The 18,804-nt window shown below is 41.8% G+C and overlaps 1 protein-coding gene across 1 annotated transcript in view; it reads right to left on the bottom strand.

Annotated features, from left to right (window-relative positions):
- Window positions 1–16,803, bottom strand: part of FLT3 (fms related receptor tyrosine kinase 3) — a 44,078-nt gene extending 27,275 nt beyond the window's left edge. Inside the window, exons 1-4 of the mRNA XM_015648419.3 lie at window positions 16,451–16,803; window positions 3,699–3,823; window positions 1,996–2,198; window positions 1,097–1,212 (exon numbers count right to left, since the gene is read on the bottom strand). Of these exons, the coding sequence (XP_015503905.1) occupies window positions 1,097–1,212; window positions 1,996–2,198; window positions 3,699–3,823; window positions 16,451–16,505 (499 nt within the window). The 5' untranslated portion in view covers window positions 16,506–16,803. The remainder of the gene's footprint in view (window positions 1–1,096; window positions 1,213–1,995; window positions 2,199–3,698; window positions 3,824–16,450) is intronic.
- Between the last annotated feature and the right edge of the window lie 2,001 nt (window positions 16,804–18,804).

Below are 18,804 nucleotides of genomic sequence, written 5' to 3'. Positions count from 1 at the left end.
ATTAAGCAGAAGAAATACTTTAAAAACCAATAAAGAGGGAAAAACAAATGTTGATTAGTCACAGTTTATTAAAATCAAGGCAAGTAAGAGCTCTTGTTAAACCTGGAAGGGCTTGCTAGTCTTTCAGCTGTTTGGATTGAGGCTTTACCTTTGAAATTTCTTCTTGCAGTTTTAAACTTTATCTTTAAATTTCTCCCTCTCCAGACAAAATAATATAATCTTCCTTTTCTGTTAAAAAATCATGCCACCATGCTTGTTTATGGGGTTTTTTTTTGAGATATATTTTGACACCGCTAGTTAGAAACAGAAGCTTGCACTTTGTTGCAGCTGTTGCCTTTGCATCAGAGATATCTCTTGTGTGAACCCTGAGAAAACTCAATCAAATCTACTCCCACTGGGAGCCTTTTAAGAAGTTGCACCTCACAGGTGCTCTGTCATAAGCCTTTAACAGCAGCTAAAACCTCAGCTTCTCGAGCATGCTTGTGTTGAGTAGCTGCAGAACTGATGTGTTTTGCTTTAAAAGACAATGAACAAGTCAAAGCTAGCACTGAGAAGAGGGACCTTTTCTTTCCCCTTTCCTCAGCGTACCTCTTGCCACTCAGAATTGTAAAAGCAGTGAGAGAAGTGAGAGAACCAGCAGCAGGCACAAGTGAAAAAGTGACAGCAGGTCAAAGTGTGCCCAGAATATCAAAGGCACATCCTCATCTGGTCCAGATCACAACCCAGCTAGCAAAACCAACAATGAACAGGTTAAAATGAAAGCTAACAAATCTAGCCCATGAGCCTTGAAAGCACAAAAAAAGACACCAGCAATCTGTCCCTTTTGACACAGAGGGGAATTTTTCACAGGGGAGAAGAAAGCTTCTGCACATTTACATCTTTATTTGTTCATTTGCATGGTTTATTGACTAGAGAAAGCTGACTCTCACATGGTTTGTAGTTCTGACTTCAGCCTCCAAAGACAGCTCCAAGTGCTCTGCTAATCTAGGAAGAAGCTTGAAGTGCAGCACATGAAAGCTTCATTGCTTTGACTGAACTTGAGCCTCTGCCCTTGCTCCTACTGATGGAATGACCCCTTTCATGTAGACATACTTACTTCGGATGAGAACAGGCACAACTACTGTGTAATTGCCAGTCTCACTCATGACCAAGAGGGTGTATTTTCCAGCTTGTCCTTCTTTTATTTGGGAAAAAGCCAAAGATGTAATATATCTATAAAACAGAAAGTAAAGTTGTGTTTGTCACTCTTATATGAAGAAGGTAATATGCAGCACACACAATTAAATGTTAGCTTTTTAGTGCTTGCAAAAACCCTTCAAAGATACTGGCGTTCCTTATTGACATAGTGCCTTTCAACCTGAAATACTTCCCTAATGTGTCTTCCTACACAAGCAGCACACAGGAGCTTAGAGCCATAGTACCATATGCTCAGTGCTGAGCATTGGGAAGGATGACCTTCCTGAGCTTGAGGCAGTTCAGAAGCTCCACAGACAAATGCTTTACCTACAGTCTCATTTTACAAGTTTTGCATGAGGAGGCAATCATGCAGTTTCTCAGGTTCCAGTCCAGGTTTGGCTGTGAGAGTTAGAATGCTGTCACTGTTGTTCTTGATCTGCACTGTGATCCTAAAAGTCACATAATTCTTCATGCCTCTGTTTCTTTGACTATAAAATCACAATTTTTCCTCAAACATGGCAAAGCTCAGATCCATCACTGTCAGAGAGTGCTTGGGGACCCCTATGCATGATGCCATACAAATTAAAAGAACAAGCTTATTTTAAAATGTTCTTGGTTTTATAATTCAGATGTGTACATTGACTTAAATGACAATCAGTAATGTGCTGCTGGGTGACAACAGTTAAGGATTAAGAGATTGAAAAAGATAATGCAAAACATGAAATCAAACACAGGCACAATCACAGAAAACATTCAAGTTGCATTCCAAAAGAAAAGATCTCTTAAAGGATCTTTGATCCAGTACATCCCTTGACTTACCTATTCTCTGAGTCAAAAGAAAGTTTACAGGTTTTGCTCTTTTTAAAAAACCAAAAGCATGAAATGATATTTGAAATGCTCATTGTTATTCTTAGTTCAATATCTTCAAATATGTTGACTTCCACATTTTTAGTTGCTTGGTAGATGTTCTCTGTTCCTTGAAGACTCAAGTAACACCCAAGATCTTCCAAAATATTAGAAACCTGCAATGCAGGACAACAGACTGTTAGGTATTTATTAGCAATTAGCTTTATTTGCTTTTTTTTTTTTGGTATTCAAGTATTTTTAAAGGATGCTCTTTTTTTCATTTCTACCACCCAACATATTAATAAATATATTGAATTCTACTGCATGAGGAAACTCTATAGGGTTCCTGTTGAATTAGTCAATTCTGTTCTCTAGACAGACACCACAGAACAGTCTTAGCCAGAGATAATTTCAGCTAGTGATACAGGTTATTCTTTACACTTCATTTTGTTTCCTGTTATTTAGAACCATAGGGAGACACAGAACTGTAATAAAATATTTCTTGCAACTTGGATACAAAGGCAGGGTCAGAATATTTGATTTATTTTAGCATCTCACTGCTTGTCACTGCATCATCTGGCTAGACTGCTCCTGAACTCCTTGGGGGCTTTACAGGGTTAAGGAATATTTGGGCTGGACGCTGTCATATTTTTCATTTCTCCACCCCTGTGTACAGCTAAATGAGAATTGCAAACAGAAACAGAATCTTCCACAGTCATTCTGAAAGCCACCAACGGATTTATGAGTCTCTAAGATAAACTGCAGAGAAAGCTGGCAAGCAAGTAGCTCCATCTGAAGAGGAGCTTGCTTTGTTGGGTGAATTTTATCCAGTGTAAATTTATGAAAGTACAGACTTCATTGCATCCCCATTTTGCTTGTTTGGTAGATTCTTCTCATGCCTCTCTCCTTTTTCCTTTCTCTTGCCCTGAGAAGTACTTAGAAATAACAGCCATATTCTGTCTTGTCAGATACAAAGACAGCACAGCTTTGGCTGCTATACCTTCATTTGTTATTTGAATTATTGATTTATTTGTTCAGGAAAGAAAAATGTTTCCTAAGACTTCCTTGAAACAAGAATCCTCAGGAAATACTTTAACCACAGGTCTCAGCTGATTTATAATTTAGTTACACACCACCTCCATCTTGCTTTCTACCATTTTGAGTCAGAAGGGAAGAAAATAAAATTGTATTTGCTTCATTGTTCAGCTGTGGTGTCTAAGTCAAGGTTTGGACCTGGTAGGAGTTTATGGGCTTTGGTGGTGGGAATAGAGAGTGGTACAACTTCCCTGTCAGTCCCAGCAGTCATGGCACACACACACCATGGCCTTGGCAGTCTCCTCCTCTTAAGGGCACTTCTTTTCATGTATATATTTTTACATTGATATGTTGCCAGCAATATGCAGCAATATTCAGACATGCTGATACAAGATAACATCAAGATATCAATTAAAAAGCCAGTTTTAGAGAAAACTGGTACTTAACTATTCACAGTTTCAAAGTATGAATTGTGAGATATATACCCCTCTAACATTCTGCAGCTATATTTGGCATAACACTGGTGATTTTGGCTGTGATGCCCTCACATTCTAAAGGTTTAGGGTTTTGTAAGTGCCTGGGAAGGTATTTCTGGAATGGATAGGAACATTTTATAAGCAACTTGTTCTCTATTATATCACCTTAGGAGATACTGATGTCTCTGGTGCTCCTGAACCTTCATCCTTCTGACTGATAAACCCACACGTGATCTCAGATGTATTTTGAGTCACTGCAGAAGTGAAAGCAACTGCTGTCACAACAAAAACTGCAAAAGAGAAATACAAAACATACGCAATAAAATCTATATCTCTGCTATGGGAAAGTAATTTTTTAGTTAAAATACAAAGAAACTGTAAAAAGATTACATCTTTTTAAAAATAAACAAACTGAATATGCAAACATACGGTATGAATTTGCTAACTCTGCATTTGTGTATTGAAGCTGAGTGGAAGCTCTATTTGGAGAACCTTTTAAAAGCACAGGCACATCACACTTTAGAAGTATGTCCCATGATAGTGCAGAGAAAGTCTAAAGACAAAAGCCACTTTGTGTTATGGAGGCTCCTTTAGAAACAACATTACCAAGCACAGAAGACCTCTTGCACTTCCCTTTTTCATCCTTGTGTTGGAAAGCACCAAACCCTGCAGCACCAAACTCCAAAACACAGGTCAGTGTTTGCCCACTGTCAGATGGAGAATGATCATGCACCTTCCTTCCCACACAAGGCAAAGGCAAGCACTGGGAAAATAGAGAACTGCCTACTATAGGAGATCAGATTTGAAAACATCTAAGGAACCTGAAGGTGAACAAGTCCATGGGACCTGATGAGATGCATCTGAGAATCCTGAGGGAGCTGGCAGAGGAAGTGAGTAAGCCCCTATCCATCATATTTGAGAAGCTGTGTCAATCCTGTGAAATTCCTACTAATAGGAAAAGGGAAAACATAAGTCTTCTTTTCAAAGAGGGAAAAAAAAGACTTGGGGAACTACAGGACAGGCAGTCTTGGTGCCTGTCAACATCATGGAGCAGGTCTTCCTGGAAACTATGAGAAAGCACAAGGAAACTAAGAAGGTGACTGGTGACAGCCAACATGACTTCACTAAGGGCAAATGGCACCTGGCAAATCTGGTGGCCTTCTGTGATGGGGTTACAGCTTTGCTGTGTGAGGGAAGAGCAACGGACATCATTTACCTGGACTCATCCAAAGAATTGGCCACTGTCCTGCGTGAAATTTTGTGTCTAAACTGGAGAGACGTGAATTTGACAGAGGCTCCAATCGGTGGGCAAGGAATTGGCTGGACGGTCAATGGCTTGATGTCCAAGCAGAGAGGAGTGGTGTTCCTGAGGGGTCGGAATTAGAACCAACATGGTTTAATATCTTTATCAATGACATGGACAGTGGAATCAAGTTCACCTCAGCAAGTTTGCTGATGACATCAAGCTGTGTGCTGCAGTCAACACACTGGAGAGAAGGGAGGGACCTGGGCTGGCTTGAGGGGTGAGCCTGTGATGATGTTCAGTAAGACCAAGTGCAAGGTGCTGCACCTTGCTCAGCACAATCCCAAGCACAAACACAGGCTGCGTGGAACGTGGATTGAGAGCAGCCCTGGGCAGAAGGACTCAGGAGAGTTGGTGGATGAGGAGCTCAACATGAGCTGGCAGCGTTCACTTGCAGCACAGAGAGCCATCTTCATCCTAGGCTGCATCCAAAGCAGCGTGGGCAGCAGGTCAAGGAAGGGGATTTTGCTCCTCTGCTCTGCTCTTGTGAGACCCCACCTGGAGTGCTGTGTTCAGCTCTGGGGCACAGAAGGACATGGAGTCATTGGATCGTGTCCAGAGGAGGGCCGCAAAGATTATCAGAGGTCAGGATGATCTCTGCTATGGAGACAGGCTGAGAGATTTGGGGTTGTTTAGCACGGAGAAGGCTCTGGGGAGGCCTTCTAGCATTTTGCAGGCACCTGAAGGGGGCAAGAAGAGAGCTGGAAAGGAATGTTTTACAAGGGCATGTAGTGATGCGCGAGGGGAGTGTCTGAACTGAAAGAGGACAGGTTCAGATTAAATCTTAGGAAGAAATTCCTGACTGGGAGGGTGTTGAGGCACTGGATGAGGCTGCCCAGAGGAGTTGCAGATGCCCTGAATAGCAGAAGTCCTTTATACTTACGCTTAAAGAGCAGAATGAGAAAGCTTCTGATTCCTCAAAGACATCATCTCTCCAGAATGCTTCCTATAAGCCTTTCTGCAGGGACTGCAGATTGAAAGTCATCTTCTAGCCTTAAAAGAGCTACAGTAACCATGTACCCACCACCACACCAAACAGAAGTACAACTGTATAACTGGCTGGGTGAAATGTGTCTGATTTCCATTAATTCCCTAAAGCCAGCAGTCAACAGTACAAATAAGCAGTGAATCATAAAATAACATCTTTCTCCTGGCACCCTGAAAGATTTATGCCCTCAGGCCTTGGCTTTTTGCTTTGTTTTCTCTTTTCCCCCCCCCTCAGCTCCTGAGATGGTTGCACATAAAGCTAGGAGCAGAGTTGAAAGAAGGAAAAAAGGTAAATATATCAAAAAGTACTTGAAGGATGAATATGATGAGTCTCTTTCTGCAGGCAATGAAGGAGCAAAACTGGGAGCAGGAAGAAATTAGTAAGAGTTGTTGCCATCTCCTCCTTGCCATTTGTGTCTTCTGGAACTGTCTGAGCTTTGAGCTGGCAACATTTTGACAACCTCTTCTCCTTGCCAAAGTGTATTAAGGCTGAGTCTTTCTCATTGAGGCACCCAACATACACTTCATTTTGGGTGCCACCTTTCCACAGCATGCACAGGCAATGGTCTGCTTTTACAGATGTCTGATTAAAACCCTTTGTGTCATCCCTAAGAAAGATGAACGTGATTTTTTTGTGGAGACATGTATCTTCATCCATTGACTATAAAAATAATAATGGCACTTCTTGAGACAGGGAGTGCCAGAGAGCAGCTGAAAGGCAGGTATGCGTTAGGTATCTACACCAAGCATGCTGAATTCCTTCCATCAGTGCAACTCAGGTTTCTAGCTCCCTCCTTAGCCTTTCACCAAGTCCTTCTCTGCTCAGCTTTCTCCACTTTTCTTGGTTTGTTGGCTGATTCTGCTTTTACCCTTTTTAAAGCAGAGACCATTCACCTGGCTCATGGCCAGGAATTTAGCTGATGGAAACCCACCTATGTCCTCTGATTTCTAAAACACACCAGCAGAAACCACCTGGAAATATGACCTCAAAAGCTCAACTCATTTGGCTTGCTGAGCATTCCCTTGCTTTAGGTTTCTGATTTGTGAATAATTTTAACTTCTGATTGTACAAACTAAGCCTGTGTATCCCAATGTGGCATTACTCTACTTTGCTCATGTTGCATTGTTAGAGGGATTCCTAAGGCCACAGCAGAAAAGGGAAGGATGTGTTTAAACACCAACAGGGAGCAGATTTGCAGCTGAAAGTTAGACAGCTGTAGCAGCCAGACTGTGAGTGAGACATGCAAACAAAGTGTCTGATGAGCTGGAACTGCATCAGTAAAGGACGGTATGTGGGACTATGCTGGAAATAGTGAGCACCCTGACACCCTCATGTGTAGGTGAAAATGGGACTTCTTTTCATGCAAACTGCAAAAGCTTGCCACTGCTGTGGTGTACCTTTATTCCTGTGAAGGTTTTTAGGGTAAGGAAGGATGTTTTGAACCTGACATGATTCCAGGTGATTTGCAGTGAGAAACAAATGAGTAATATGATAGTAAGAAGTATTTACATGATTTAGAGTGGCCTAAACTTGTGTAAGCCTTCAAGACTTGTACAGGACAAAATAGAAGATCAGAGTATGAATGAGCCTTTTAGAAAAAGTAAAGTCAGGAAAAGAAACATTGGGAAAATGATAATGCTCTGGTTTGCCATCTTAATCTTCCAGCTTCTATCTGACCTGTTCAAGGACTGCTGTTATGGTTTGCACATCAGCCATCTTCCTGAAAACCCAAATTAAGATCTGCAGAGGCTGAAAGCACAGGATAAAGAATATCAAAAATGTAGCATGCATAATCATATTGCCTATTGCTGAACTAGAGTGAAGCTGAAATGAAAGTAAATTGCTGCCTCTGAACAATGTTTGTTTCTGCTTTCTATCTTCATTATCTTTTTATAGGTGACACAAAAATAAAGGCAGCAGGAGAAATCTTGTTCTCACTTCAGTCAGACAAACATCTAGTTGCCATAGACAGAGCCAAGACTTCATAAAGAAGTGTTGGCACATGCTTGGGGAAATGCCTGTAAAAGGCAAAAAGGGAGCTTAAGTGTTATGGTGCTGACAAGAGAAGCTTGAATCTCCTGGAGAGATACCAAACCGAGAAGCTCTGTTTAAGCTATAGTTCAGCTATCAGATGAATGCATCTGCTTCCAAAATTTTATTTTCAAATGGGGGGGTGACTAAAGTAGCCTTTGGAAGACTGGGAAAACCACTCCAAAATATGCTGAAAGTCTGAGTTTACCAGGGACACAACAGCTTGGGAACTAGAGAACAGTGAAAGATTAAAATCTTTCTCTTCATACCAAGGGATGCATCTTGTGTTTGTGTTCAGCTCAGGGTGTTTAATATTTTACATAGCAGTCAGGCCTTTCCTAGATATAGAACAATCTTCCACCCTGCTTTACAGCTCAGAAGATTTACATAAAGCAAACTATAATTTGGGTCTTATTTGGCTTCTGACTATGTCCAATGGGTGTGGCTCTCTGGATCAACTTTACAAAATTTTCTTTGTGATCAGGGGAGGTAGAAGGAACTTTTCTTCCAGGAAAACTTTTTTTTTCCAGGAAAAAAAGTCATGACTTGCTAGAAAGTAGTGGCATGGATGAGCTTCATATTCATTCATTAACTCTTTAAAACCCCTACTTTTGCATGTGGTAATCTTTTTCTCAAATGTCCCCTAAAGTGATGGATCCTGAAGTGAGAATTGTACTCAATACAAATATGCTAAAAATCAGGGGGAGGCAGGACAGGCAAAAAGAACTGATCTTAAATTAATTCCTTCCTTTTAACCATATCTTATTTCTCTCCCATCAAACTTAACTTTTGTCCTTCCTCATCTTTTTGCACATCAGCAAGTGTGCAAAAAGCTGCACATTCCTCAGCATCTTCATCCTTTCAGCTTAAATAACTTCCATCTCAGAAAAATATGCTCCTTGTGAGTTTTTTCTCATATGATGATGGGGCCAGAGGTGTTGCTTTGTGTTTTGGAATAATAACCATGTTAGAACAAGGTTTAACAAGCAAGGTGGGTGACAAGATGGCTCTGCTGCAGCTCATGCTAATTGTGACTAGCTGTTGTAACACTGGCTGGGGTACGTCTGGGTCAGGAGCAGTCATTTATCTGGTCTTACCAGTTAATTACAATAAATGTCACGTGAATTGATTTAATTATTCACAGTCATGCTCAAGCATGATTGAGATTTGAGATGGAAAGGAAAGCCTATAGAGTGTGATAGCCCTGTGTGAGGGTTTAGAGGGAGGGGACAAGAATCTCTAGACTTGAATCACTGAGCAAGAAGAGCGGAGCAGGGGAGGTCGTGAGGTTTCAGAAAGTGCTCAATTCGGGTCTGTGTACCGAGTCAAAAACTAATAAAACACTGATACTATACAACATCCTGGAATGTTACGGTCGCTTGCCAGTCTTGTTTGCCGTGGCCTGCAGCCTTTCGCGAGGATTATTTTTCCACCTGCATCTGCCACTACCCCCTCCCCCGCCTCTCCGGCTCCTCTCCAGTTTCTGCCCCCGGTGCAGGCGCTGGCACACCGCGCTCTTTGTCCCGGGACAGTGTCATTGCGGGGACACGCAGCAGCTGCGGGGCGTGCGGGCGGCAGGGGGAGCTGCGGCCCTGCGCATCCCACACATCCCGCACCATCCCGCACTATTCCACACATCCCGCACATCCCGCGCATCCCGCACATCCCGCGCATCCCGCGCACACCGCACCATTCTTCACATCCCGCACATCCCGCACACCCTGCACCATCCCGCGCATCCCGCACATCCCGCACACCCCGCACACCCCACGCATCCGCACATCCCGGCGCTCCTGAAGGACTGACTTTGGGATACAGGCGCTGAGCCGACCCCCAACTCGCCCAATTCTGGCTCCTGTGTGATTGCAGAGGAGACGCCCTGCTTTTCATATTCTTAGGGCACGAAACGTGGCACAGGGGTTCCTTGAAAATTCTTTCATGCATTAGTTAAATCGCTTACGATTGATTTTATTTTCTTATATTTTTTTTTCCATGCAGTCTCCAGCAAACATTTTCTGTTATTGAAAGACAGAAAGCTTAAAAATACTCAAAAAAGTTAGGAAAGGCTCTGGAGCACAGGTCTGATGAGGAGCGGCTGAAGGAGTTTAGCCTGGAGGAAAGAAGGCTCATGGGGAACCTAATAGCTCTCTACGACTACCTTAAAGAAAGTGTGGTGAGCTGGGGTTCAGCCTCTTCTCCTAGGTAACAAATAAAAGGATGAGAGGAAATGGACTCAAATTACATCAAGGGAAGTTTAGGCTGGGTATCAGGAAAAATATTTCTTTGAGAAAGTTTGAACAGGCTGCCCCAGGGAAGTGGTTGAGTCACCATCCTTGGAGGTATTTAGGAGATGTGCAGATGTAGCACTTCGGGACATGATTTAGTGGTGGACTTAGCAGTGCTGGATTACTGCTTGCATTTGATAATCTTAGGGGTTTTTTCCAACCAAAGTTATTCTATGATTCTCTGATTTTGAAAAAAAAAAGAAATAGAAAAAGGTTTGGGTTTTCTTTTCCTAAGAACAACTCATACAGTAAAATCTTCTTTCTCAGAAGAACACCTTTTTGTAGGTTTTGCCCCTGTTAATTATAGTGGTCTGAAAAGAGTTTCTTCAGAAGAGAGATTAAACTAGAACTTGTCACAGTGAGTAAACCATTTCTATGCATCCAATGAAAGCCTCAGCAAAGGGTTGATAACTGGTTGATAATGTTCATTTTATGTCGGTTTCTGCAGTGAAACCATACTGCCTTTCCTAAGAAGTTTGCTTTCCCTAGTCCTTCCAAATTTAATCTGTGCCTTAATCTAAAGTATCTTCTTCAACATATGAGAAATAGAGAAGTTTCCTCAATCTGCCTCAGAAAACTACTGCCAAGACCCACTTACTTCAACAGTCATACACAAGCAATGGGGAAAACTCTGTCCACAAATTTATTTTCTGTATTTTAAATTTTCCTCATCTTTTTATGAACCCTCCATTTTCAGGTCCCAGATGAAAACAGCTGCAAGAAATTTGCTTTTTCATGTTTTTTAAAATAAATACCTAATCATATGGTCACTGTTTTCAATTTTTCCTCTGTCTTGTTATGTCCTAAGAAATTTTGGTACAGATTTCAGCAAGCTTCATCTTTTAGATACAAATATGCTTTTCAGTGCTATTACCTATCTTCTTAGAGGAGGACAGTCAGCAACCCAGCCTATGGCTCATTGCAGACAACTTATAAATTACATAGAGATTTTATCAAGGAATAATTGAGGTGGCTGAAGTTTTCAAAAAAGGTATCACACGGGGCATGTATTTTACACTCCTCTGTTGGAAAAACAGACAGAAACTTGCCCCAAAGAACAGGTAGCTGTGAGTCAGCAGATACTCCTGTTCTTTACTGATTCCTTACAGGTATGTTAGATTCAGTCCCTTATGTAGCAAAAATAAGCTAACAATGAGAGGAAGTGCAGGTGTATTTTTCACATGATACTATTACATATCCAGTGTTATTGATTAATTTTCCTATTGACGTTATTACAGACTGATATCCAAACCATGCTTTGTGATAAGCATTGTGATTTCAGCATTCATTAAGTCAGGAAGAATAACAACCTAGTTTGACTGCTCAGGTTGGTGCTCACAGGGAGCTCACTGAAATCCCTGCTGCTTTAGCCACATTTGGGGCCATTCCAGCCACTTGTGATCCAGTTTGCAAAGAATATCTGTAACTGCTGAGGACACCCTTTTTTGGGAAGTGGCTGAAAAGTGGCTGAAAACACAGTGAACCTCAGCTACCATGGCAACCTCTCTGAGGAAGAGCCTACGTTGTGGCTGGTTCTTCTTCTGCTTCTTGTCCACATCTTCCATCCTCTCAAAGGAGCTTCTTCTCGGCTCCCACATTACCTTTTCACCCCACTAAGTATGGTGAACAACGAGCCACGTTAGGAGGTGTTTTGCCAGCAGGCAGAGGTCCTTTGCCACTACTCAGCATTGTCAAGGATATACCTGGAGTCCTGTGCCAAGTTGTGGGTTCCTCAGTCTAAGAGAGACATGGGCACACTGGAGAAAGTGCAGTGGTGTGCCACAAAGATGATTATGGAACAGGAGCATCTCTCCAATGAGGAAAGCCTGAGAGAACTGGGACTGTTCAGTGCAGGGAAAAAAAGGCTCAGAGGTACAAACACCTGAAGGGAGGGTGCAAAGAGGATGGAGCCAGGCTCTTCTTGGTTGTGCCCAGTGACACAGAGGCAATGAGCACAGACTTTTCCACCATGTGAGTGACCAAACATGGACACACATTGCCCAGAGAGGTGGTGGTCTCTACCCTCAGAGGTATTGAAATGCTACCTGGACAGGATCCTAAGCAGATGGTTTTAGGCAGCTCCACTTGAGCAGTGGGGTTGGACCAAATGACCTCCAGGAGTCATTTGATTGTGTGATTGTGTGAACAAATGCATAATTTTGTGGGCAAAGAAGCACTGGTGTGATGCCACCACAGAGGCCTCCCACGAATCAGAAAGTGGCATTGGGCTGTCCTTATCCTTGACTATTCTCTAGAGGATGTTTGTTCATGAGAATGGCATGTTTGTGCTATTAAGAAGCTGGATAGACAACTCTGAAGTAAGGTAAACAGATCTGTCTCATCTAATGACATAAGTAAGTTTGCTTTAACTCTTTTTTTCCCCTAACTGCACTGTGTTTAAATACTCCAGTCTCATTACACTCTAGCACTTCTACTGACATTAGTGGAATTATTAACTTCTTGCAAGCAAAGGCTACTTTAACTTAAGTATCTAAAGGTAAAGGTATAAGAGTTCTCACACATATTCAAGAAAGAGAAAAAGATCTGCCTGAAACAGAAATGAAAACAGAAGATGGCAGATAAAGAACTGATACTCCTTGTCATCCTAGTATGGTAAAACTTCCCTTTTAAATGAAAACAGGTTTCTATAACAGATTAGGTGATATTGTCCTTACTTTCCCGGAAGAGGGAATGATGAGCAGGGAACACAGAAGGCCTGAGGTGTGTATGGAGTAAGAATGGACAGAAAGAGGGAGAGTGGGAGAGAACAATTTTGCTGCAAAATGAAAAAAGACAAAAATAAATCTAAGGTATTTGAAAAAATATACTTGCTATTCGGAATTAACCATGGTAAAAATTAACAAAATAAATACTAATTCTTCTAATTTATCTCATTAGGAGGTTAGGGTTAAAAATAAATTCCAAATCAGCTGTACAAATGTAAAATCCAACATATTCCTTATAGAGCATGTTGTAACAATAAATCACTTTTCAAACTAGCCCTTGTATCTCACACATTAGAAATCTTATCTACCACCAAAGGAGTAAACACTGTCATACTTTTACAATACTAACAGAGCTAAATACCCAGGCAATAAGCTACCTTTTCTGTCTGTTTGCCCTGCTCATTTTTTTCAGCAGTTTTAAAAGAAGATTTTATGAAAACCTAGATCAACCCGGTGATCGAAACCAGCTTCTCAGCTGAAATGTGAGTTTCATGAAGTTCCAGGCATTTTGAGAGATGCGTTTTCAGAAGCCTGTGAACAGGAGGTGCTCCATGCTATATTATTCTGGGGGTCATTATAGGAGTGGCTCCTGAAATGGATGCTGCAGCGGGACAGGATGCCCATAGCTCTGCTCTGCTGACAAACCTGCCTCTGCTGAGCAGCCACAGCAGCAGCACCCATCCAACACATGTGGGGCAGCCCAGGAAGTCGGGCTGCACTCTGGGCATCTTCCTTCTCAGTAGCTTGGAATATGGGTAACCAGAAGGATTTTCTGAAGAAAAGAAGGGGAAAAGCAAACGGCTCCAAACCTCAAAAGAATCTAAACACCCATAGTTTTAAGTGGCATTTACTTCCATTGGAAAATAATTGTTTTCCTTCACAGTCCTTTCACCTTCAGGAATCTTCAGAAGTGATACCTTATCTTCTGATCCATGAAATATATGGTGATGGATGACCATGAATATATGGTCTGCTGGGCCCAACAGTTTTCCTGAGTGAGCAGACCATGTACTGGCCTTATTCAACATTCACAAGCAGCTTGCACCCAAGTTTTTGCATGTTTTGGGAAAGAAACAAGATCAAACTTGATTCCCCCTGGGGTGCTCATTGATTTCACCTTCCTGCCAGTGGCAGGGCTCAGTGCCTGAACTTGCCCTGGAATGTTTGTCAGCTGTTTTGTTGGAGAGAAATCAGGGTATTGCTGGGAGTTGAACAGATCCTGCAGGTGGCTGAGTCCCACATATTTCTAGGTTCTCCTACAAAAGAAGTGTGCTGGCCCATCTCATATTTTCCAGGATCTCTGCCATAGGAATGTAATGGACACTGGTATGTTCTGTGAGGGAATTCTCAACAGTATTGCCCTATAATTTTTGTGCAGTCAGACACACCATAATCAAATCTGTGTCTTGCTGGGATCTGAGTTTGCAGTCCTTGCTCATATACAATCTTGTCTCATTTGTTAGCCACAGGGAGATCTTAGGCAGCTGCTCATGTCTTAATGTCTCTCAGGTGCCCTGAAATTTGGTTTAATGAACATCTCTCAGTAAGAAAGGGGTGCAATTAAAAAAAAAGGGAGCAGGAGCAGTTTTCAGTGGAAAACTTCCTCTGATGAGAAAAGTCAGTGAAAGTATCTTTTTATAAAATTCTCTAATTTTTAAAACACAAAACTACTATTGCCTCTGCTCCCAGGCCCCATCCATGCTTCTACCTCATCCACCAAGGTAAGGCTAATTTTATGCTGGATAACATTCCCTTTAGCCACAAACTCTTGTTTGGGGTGACCAGAAGAACGTAAGATGAGAAACTGGAATAGTGCTTTTAATGTATATAGCTGTATTTACATACATATTGCATATATTGTTCTCTGAAGTTCTTGGAATTAAATTTCTTGCTGCTGGGGAGCATTTATTTCCAGCAAATAACACAGGCACAGTGCTTGTTCTTTCTTGAAACTTTTGCAGTTCTGAGCCTGTAATTTTAAGACTGACCCGCTGCCTTAAGTGTAAAGATATTGTGGAGATTTTCCTCCAGGTGCTATTAGGGTTTAGCTTCCCTTTGCTGGTTACATGTTGCCACTTCTGATGATACTGGTTCATCATACGGATACCATCTGTTGTCTGCACAATTTATTACTCAGTCTTATCTCTAGACAACAGATTCTTAAAGGGGACATAGGCATTTTTAAGAAAGTATATATAATTCATTAAATGCTTAACGTTATTTACAAAATTGTTTTTAAGAGTGATCTGTTAGAGACATGTATAGAACTAGCAGTCCTCAGGATTTTTGTTGTCAACTCTGTCTCTAATGCTTCAGATCCTAGCTGTTTTGTATGTCCAAAAGCATTTGCATTTTTTCCCCTAGAATAGTCAGCCGTACAAGAAGTAACACTGCCTCCCTGTACACCTTGTCTTGACTAAATAATATCTCAACAGAAAGAACAGCAGTCCTCCTGGAGGATAATCACATGGTGGGGTTCTCACAGCTTTAGCTCTCTGCAGAACCATCTCTTAGTCATGCTGACAGGGGTCTTTGGGCACCATCACATCCCAGATGCTAATAATTTTTATTTCTTTTGTTATGCAGGCTGTAAAAGTAGCAAAGCTCAGTCAAGAAGAAAATACAGAAATCTCTCTTTGACAGGGTTTGCTTAGTAGTATCAGCAGTCATGCAAAGCATGAGATCATAAAATATTCATTTTCATTTTTACTCCACCTTCTCTTCAAATAGCTCACGTAGACTTTCAACCATGAATGAATAATACCTAACAATTTCTCTTTGAAGTAAATAATATTATCTCTGTATATGGAGCTGAAAATGGACCACAGATTGTTAACAAACTTTCTCAGGTGTGTATCAGAACTATATCAATCAGGAGAAAAACATGCACTCAGTCCTGGATTCTGAATCAGCAAGATCATTTTTGATAGGAACAAACCATTAATTTTAGAAAAAAAACAGTTTCAGGCATTTGAGATAGAAACAAATGCTATTTCCTTTTTTTCTTAACAGTTAATTGTTGGGCTGATTTTCAGTAGAAGAAATCAAGCTTTAAATTCCAAAACTCTTCACTCTAAGAGTAAACAAAGGTACGTTCTATATATTAAAATCACACCTTCCTCTATTTAGATCACTAAACAACAACAAAACCTGATAAGACAATGTTGCACCATTATATTTCGCTCCACTAAAGTATCTGATTCACAGATTATTTATGTGGGAAATTGCAGGTATATTATTAAAAGTGTTCAGGTCAAGCTAACATTAACAGCAGGAAATATATTTACATCAGGAGAAAGAGAACAAAACAAACAAAAAAAAAATCAGTAATTTAAATAGTTTTTGCCATGAGCATAAAATGTGTCAGATGCAGTAAGAGCAAAAGCCAGGCTGGGCTGGGAGAGATAAGGGTGATGGGAGGAAGAAAAGCATCACCAGAAGAGAGAAGAAAGGTGAGACAGAAAATAAAAGATTCAAGAGAAAAAGAAATCAAAGGGTAAAGAAAGGAAATATGTGAAGGGATGCAGTGAGAGAGAGGGAAGTGGAGATGAAAGGGCCCGAGGAGTGTAATGAGAAGACCTCACCTGCGAGCTGAAGTGGAATTCCAGCGGAGCAGCCGTGGGGCCGGCTCGCTGTCATGGCTGGTGGTGCCCTGCAGTCCCCTGGCCCCACAAGTGAAACTGAGCCTGCAGGTGGTTGCCTTAAGGGTGCATGTCACTGCCCACAGTGAAACCACTTCTTCAAAAGAGAGGGCTCGAGACCTGAGGAAACAGCTGTGGGACGTGGAGAAGAGGGGCCTCTCTGGGGGTTGGGGAGCATCTTCCTTCTGTCAGAGGATGCCTCCACAAAACTGAGCAGCTGCCTCCACTTCAGCTGCTCAGTCTTGAGTCCTTTGCTCACACTTACATACTTTCTCATGTAAATTTGGTGCAGAAGACTTTTTGCTGTCTCACTTCAAGTCTTATTTTTGAAGCAGTTACAATTTCTGCTTTCATGTGCTGGCAGTAAGCATAATTTCTACAAGTCCTGATGAGGGGAAGAGCTAGTGTTTTGCCAAGCTAAAGAGCTCAAAAAAAAAAAAAAAAATCCAAATGAAGTCTGTGCAACACCATGGGAATACCCTGCCACATCTGTCCTGGCAGGCCAAGGGAGGTTTCCCATGCTTGGTGAACACTTGCTCTGCTGGTGACAGAGGACCTGCTGCGGTCACCTCTGAGATCCTGCCACCCAGGCAGAGGCAGGGGCAGGTTTGCAGCATGAGGCTGTGCTTATACCGGGGGAACAGGGAACTAGCACTGTTTGCACGAAGGTTCAAAGTGAGCTACAGATGTCCTGAAGTCGTTACACAGATTACTTATCTAGGGGATAAAGATAAAGGCCCCCAGGCTAAGACAAGCCTGTAGAGGCAGAGCCCCTCTGCCCTCAGCCTGTCCCTGCTCACCTTCTCTGGAACATAGTGCTTCAGGAGATGCCTCCTCATCGGCTCCAGGACACTGGTGAGTAAGAGGTGGAACTGGCCCAGGTGTAGCTGAACTTGCTGGTGCCAGCAAGCCCCACTGATTCGTACCAGAACAGGACAGTGCAGAGGGGCAGACAAATTTCCCTACCTTGCACAGCTATGCATCACAGTCTCCGGGCAGAAAGTGGATTCAGTTTCAAGGACTGAGCTGGAGCATCTCCCCTATGATCCCCCAGGATAGACTTGAGGGAGTTTTATTATTTACTCAGCTGTTGTATTTTCTATATATATATTTATATTTTATTATTCATCAGTTGTTATTTTTACTTGCCAAGGACTAAGCATTCATTCTGCAATTGTTCAGAACCTGGATACAAAGAATCCCTAAGCAAATAAACTCAGTGTTGGTAAAGTGTTCTCAGAAACATCTCAGAGATGATATCTAGGTTTTTTATTTTTTACTGATACCCGGTATCAATAATAAAATACTTTCTTGCATTAGGGAAATCAAATAAAAATGTAGATGAATCAGAGCTAGACAGACATACCATAGCTAAAAGAAGACACAGAAAACATCCTGAAGGTAACTGCAGGGGCAATGGGGCACAGAGACCAGCATTGTTCATGGATATGAATGCATGATCTCTCACAAGACAGCCTTAGACACACTGAGTCAATAGCATTGTATTGTGCTGCTGAGCAAAAGTTCGTGTGTTATGCAGTGCGAAGGAGCTGAAATGATATGAAAACTAGAGAAGTACATATTTGCAAGGATGCAAAAATGAGAAAAAGAAGCCTAGGATTCCATGGGCATTAAAGAAATCAATGCAAACAGGAAAATACCATACTGGTCACAAGCTTTCTTGGCTGGCAGGTTACTCCTTTTTTTTCCACAGCCCACCCTGGTACACAGTCCCTCAGCATGAATAAGTTTTAAGACACCTCTGAAGACTGCCTAATCCAGTGCTATACTAAAAATATGTATTTATTTAGTATGTGTGTGTGTATATATATATATATATACTAAAATTATGATCAGCTAGCACAGGCTGCCCCAGAGCACATCCAGCACAGTTTTAAATACCAACAGGGATGGGAGACTCCGTAACTTTTCCTGGCCATCTATTCAGCATTTAAATCACCTCACAGTACAAAAATGTTTCCTAATATTCAGAGTGAACTTTCCCTGTTTCAGTTTGTGCACATTGCATCTGGTCCTGTCAATGGATACCACAGAAATTAGTCTGGTTCCCCCATCAGATATTTACACATTGATAAGGTTCCCCCCAAAGCCGTCTCCTCTAGAGGCTAAGCAGTACCAGCCATTTCACCACAAATCCTTTACCAGATACCACAATTCCTTATCATCTTTAGGAAAAAAGGAAGACCTAAGGAACTACAGACCAGTGTAGTCAGTCTTGGTGTCCGTTGAGATCACGGAGCAGTTCCCCCTAGAAACTATGAGAAAGCACAAGGAAA

The sequence above is a fragment of the Parus major genome, chromosome 1, assembly GCF_001522545.3.
Source record: "Parus major isolate Abel chromosome 1, Parus_major1.1, whole genome shotgun sequence".
Lineage (NCBI taxonomy): Eukaryota > Metazoa > Chordata > Aves > Passeriformes > Paridae > Parus > Parus major.
This window is presented reverse-complemented; position numbering and strand designations above follow the sequence as displayed.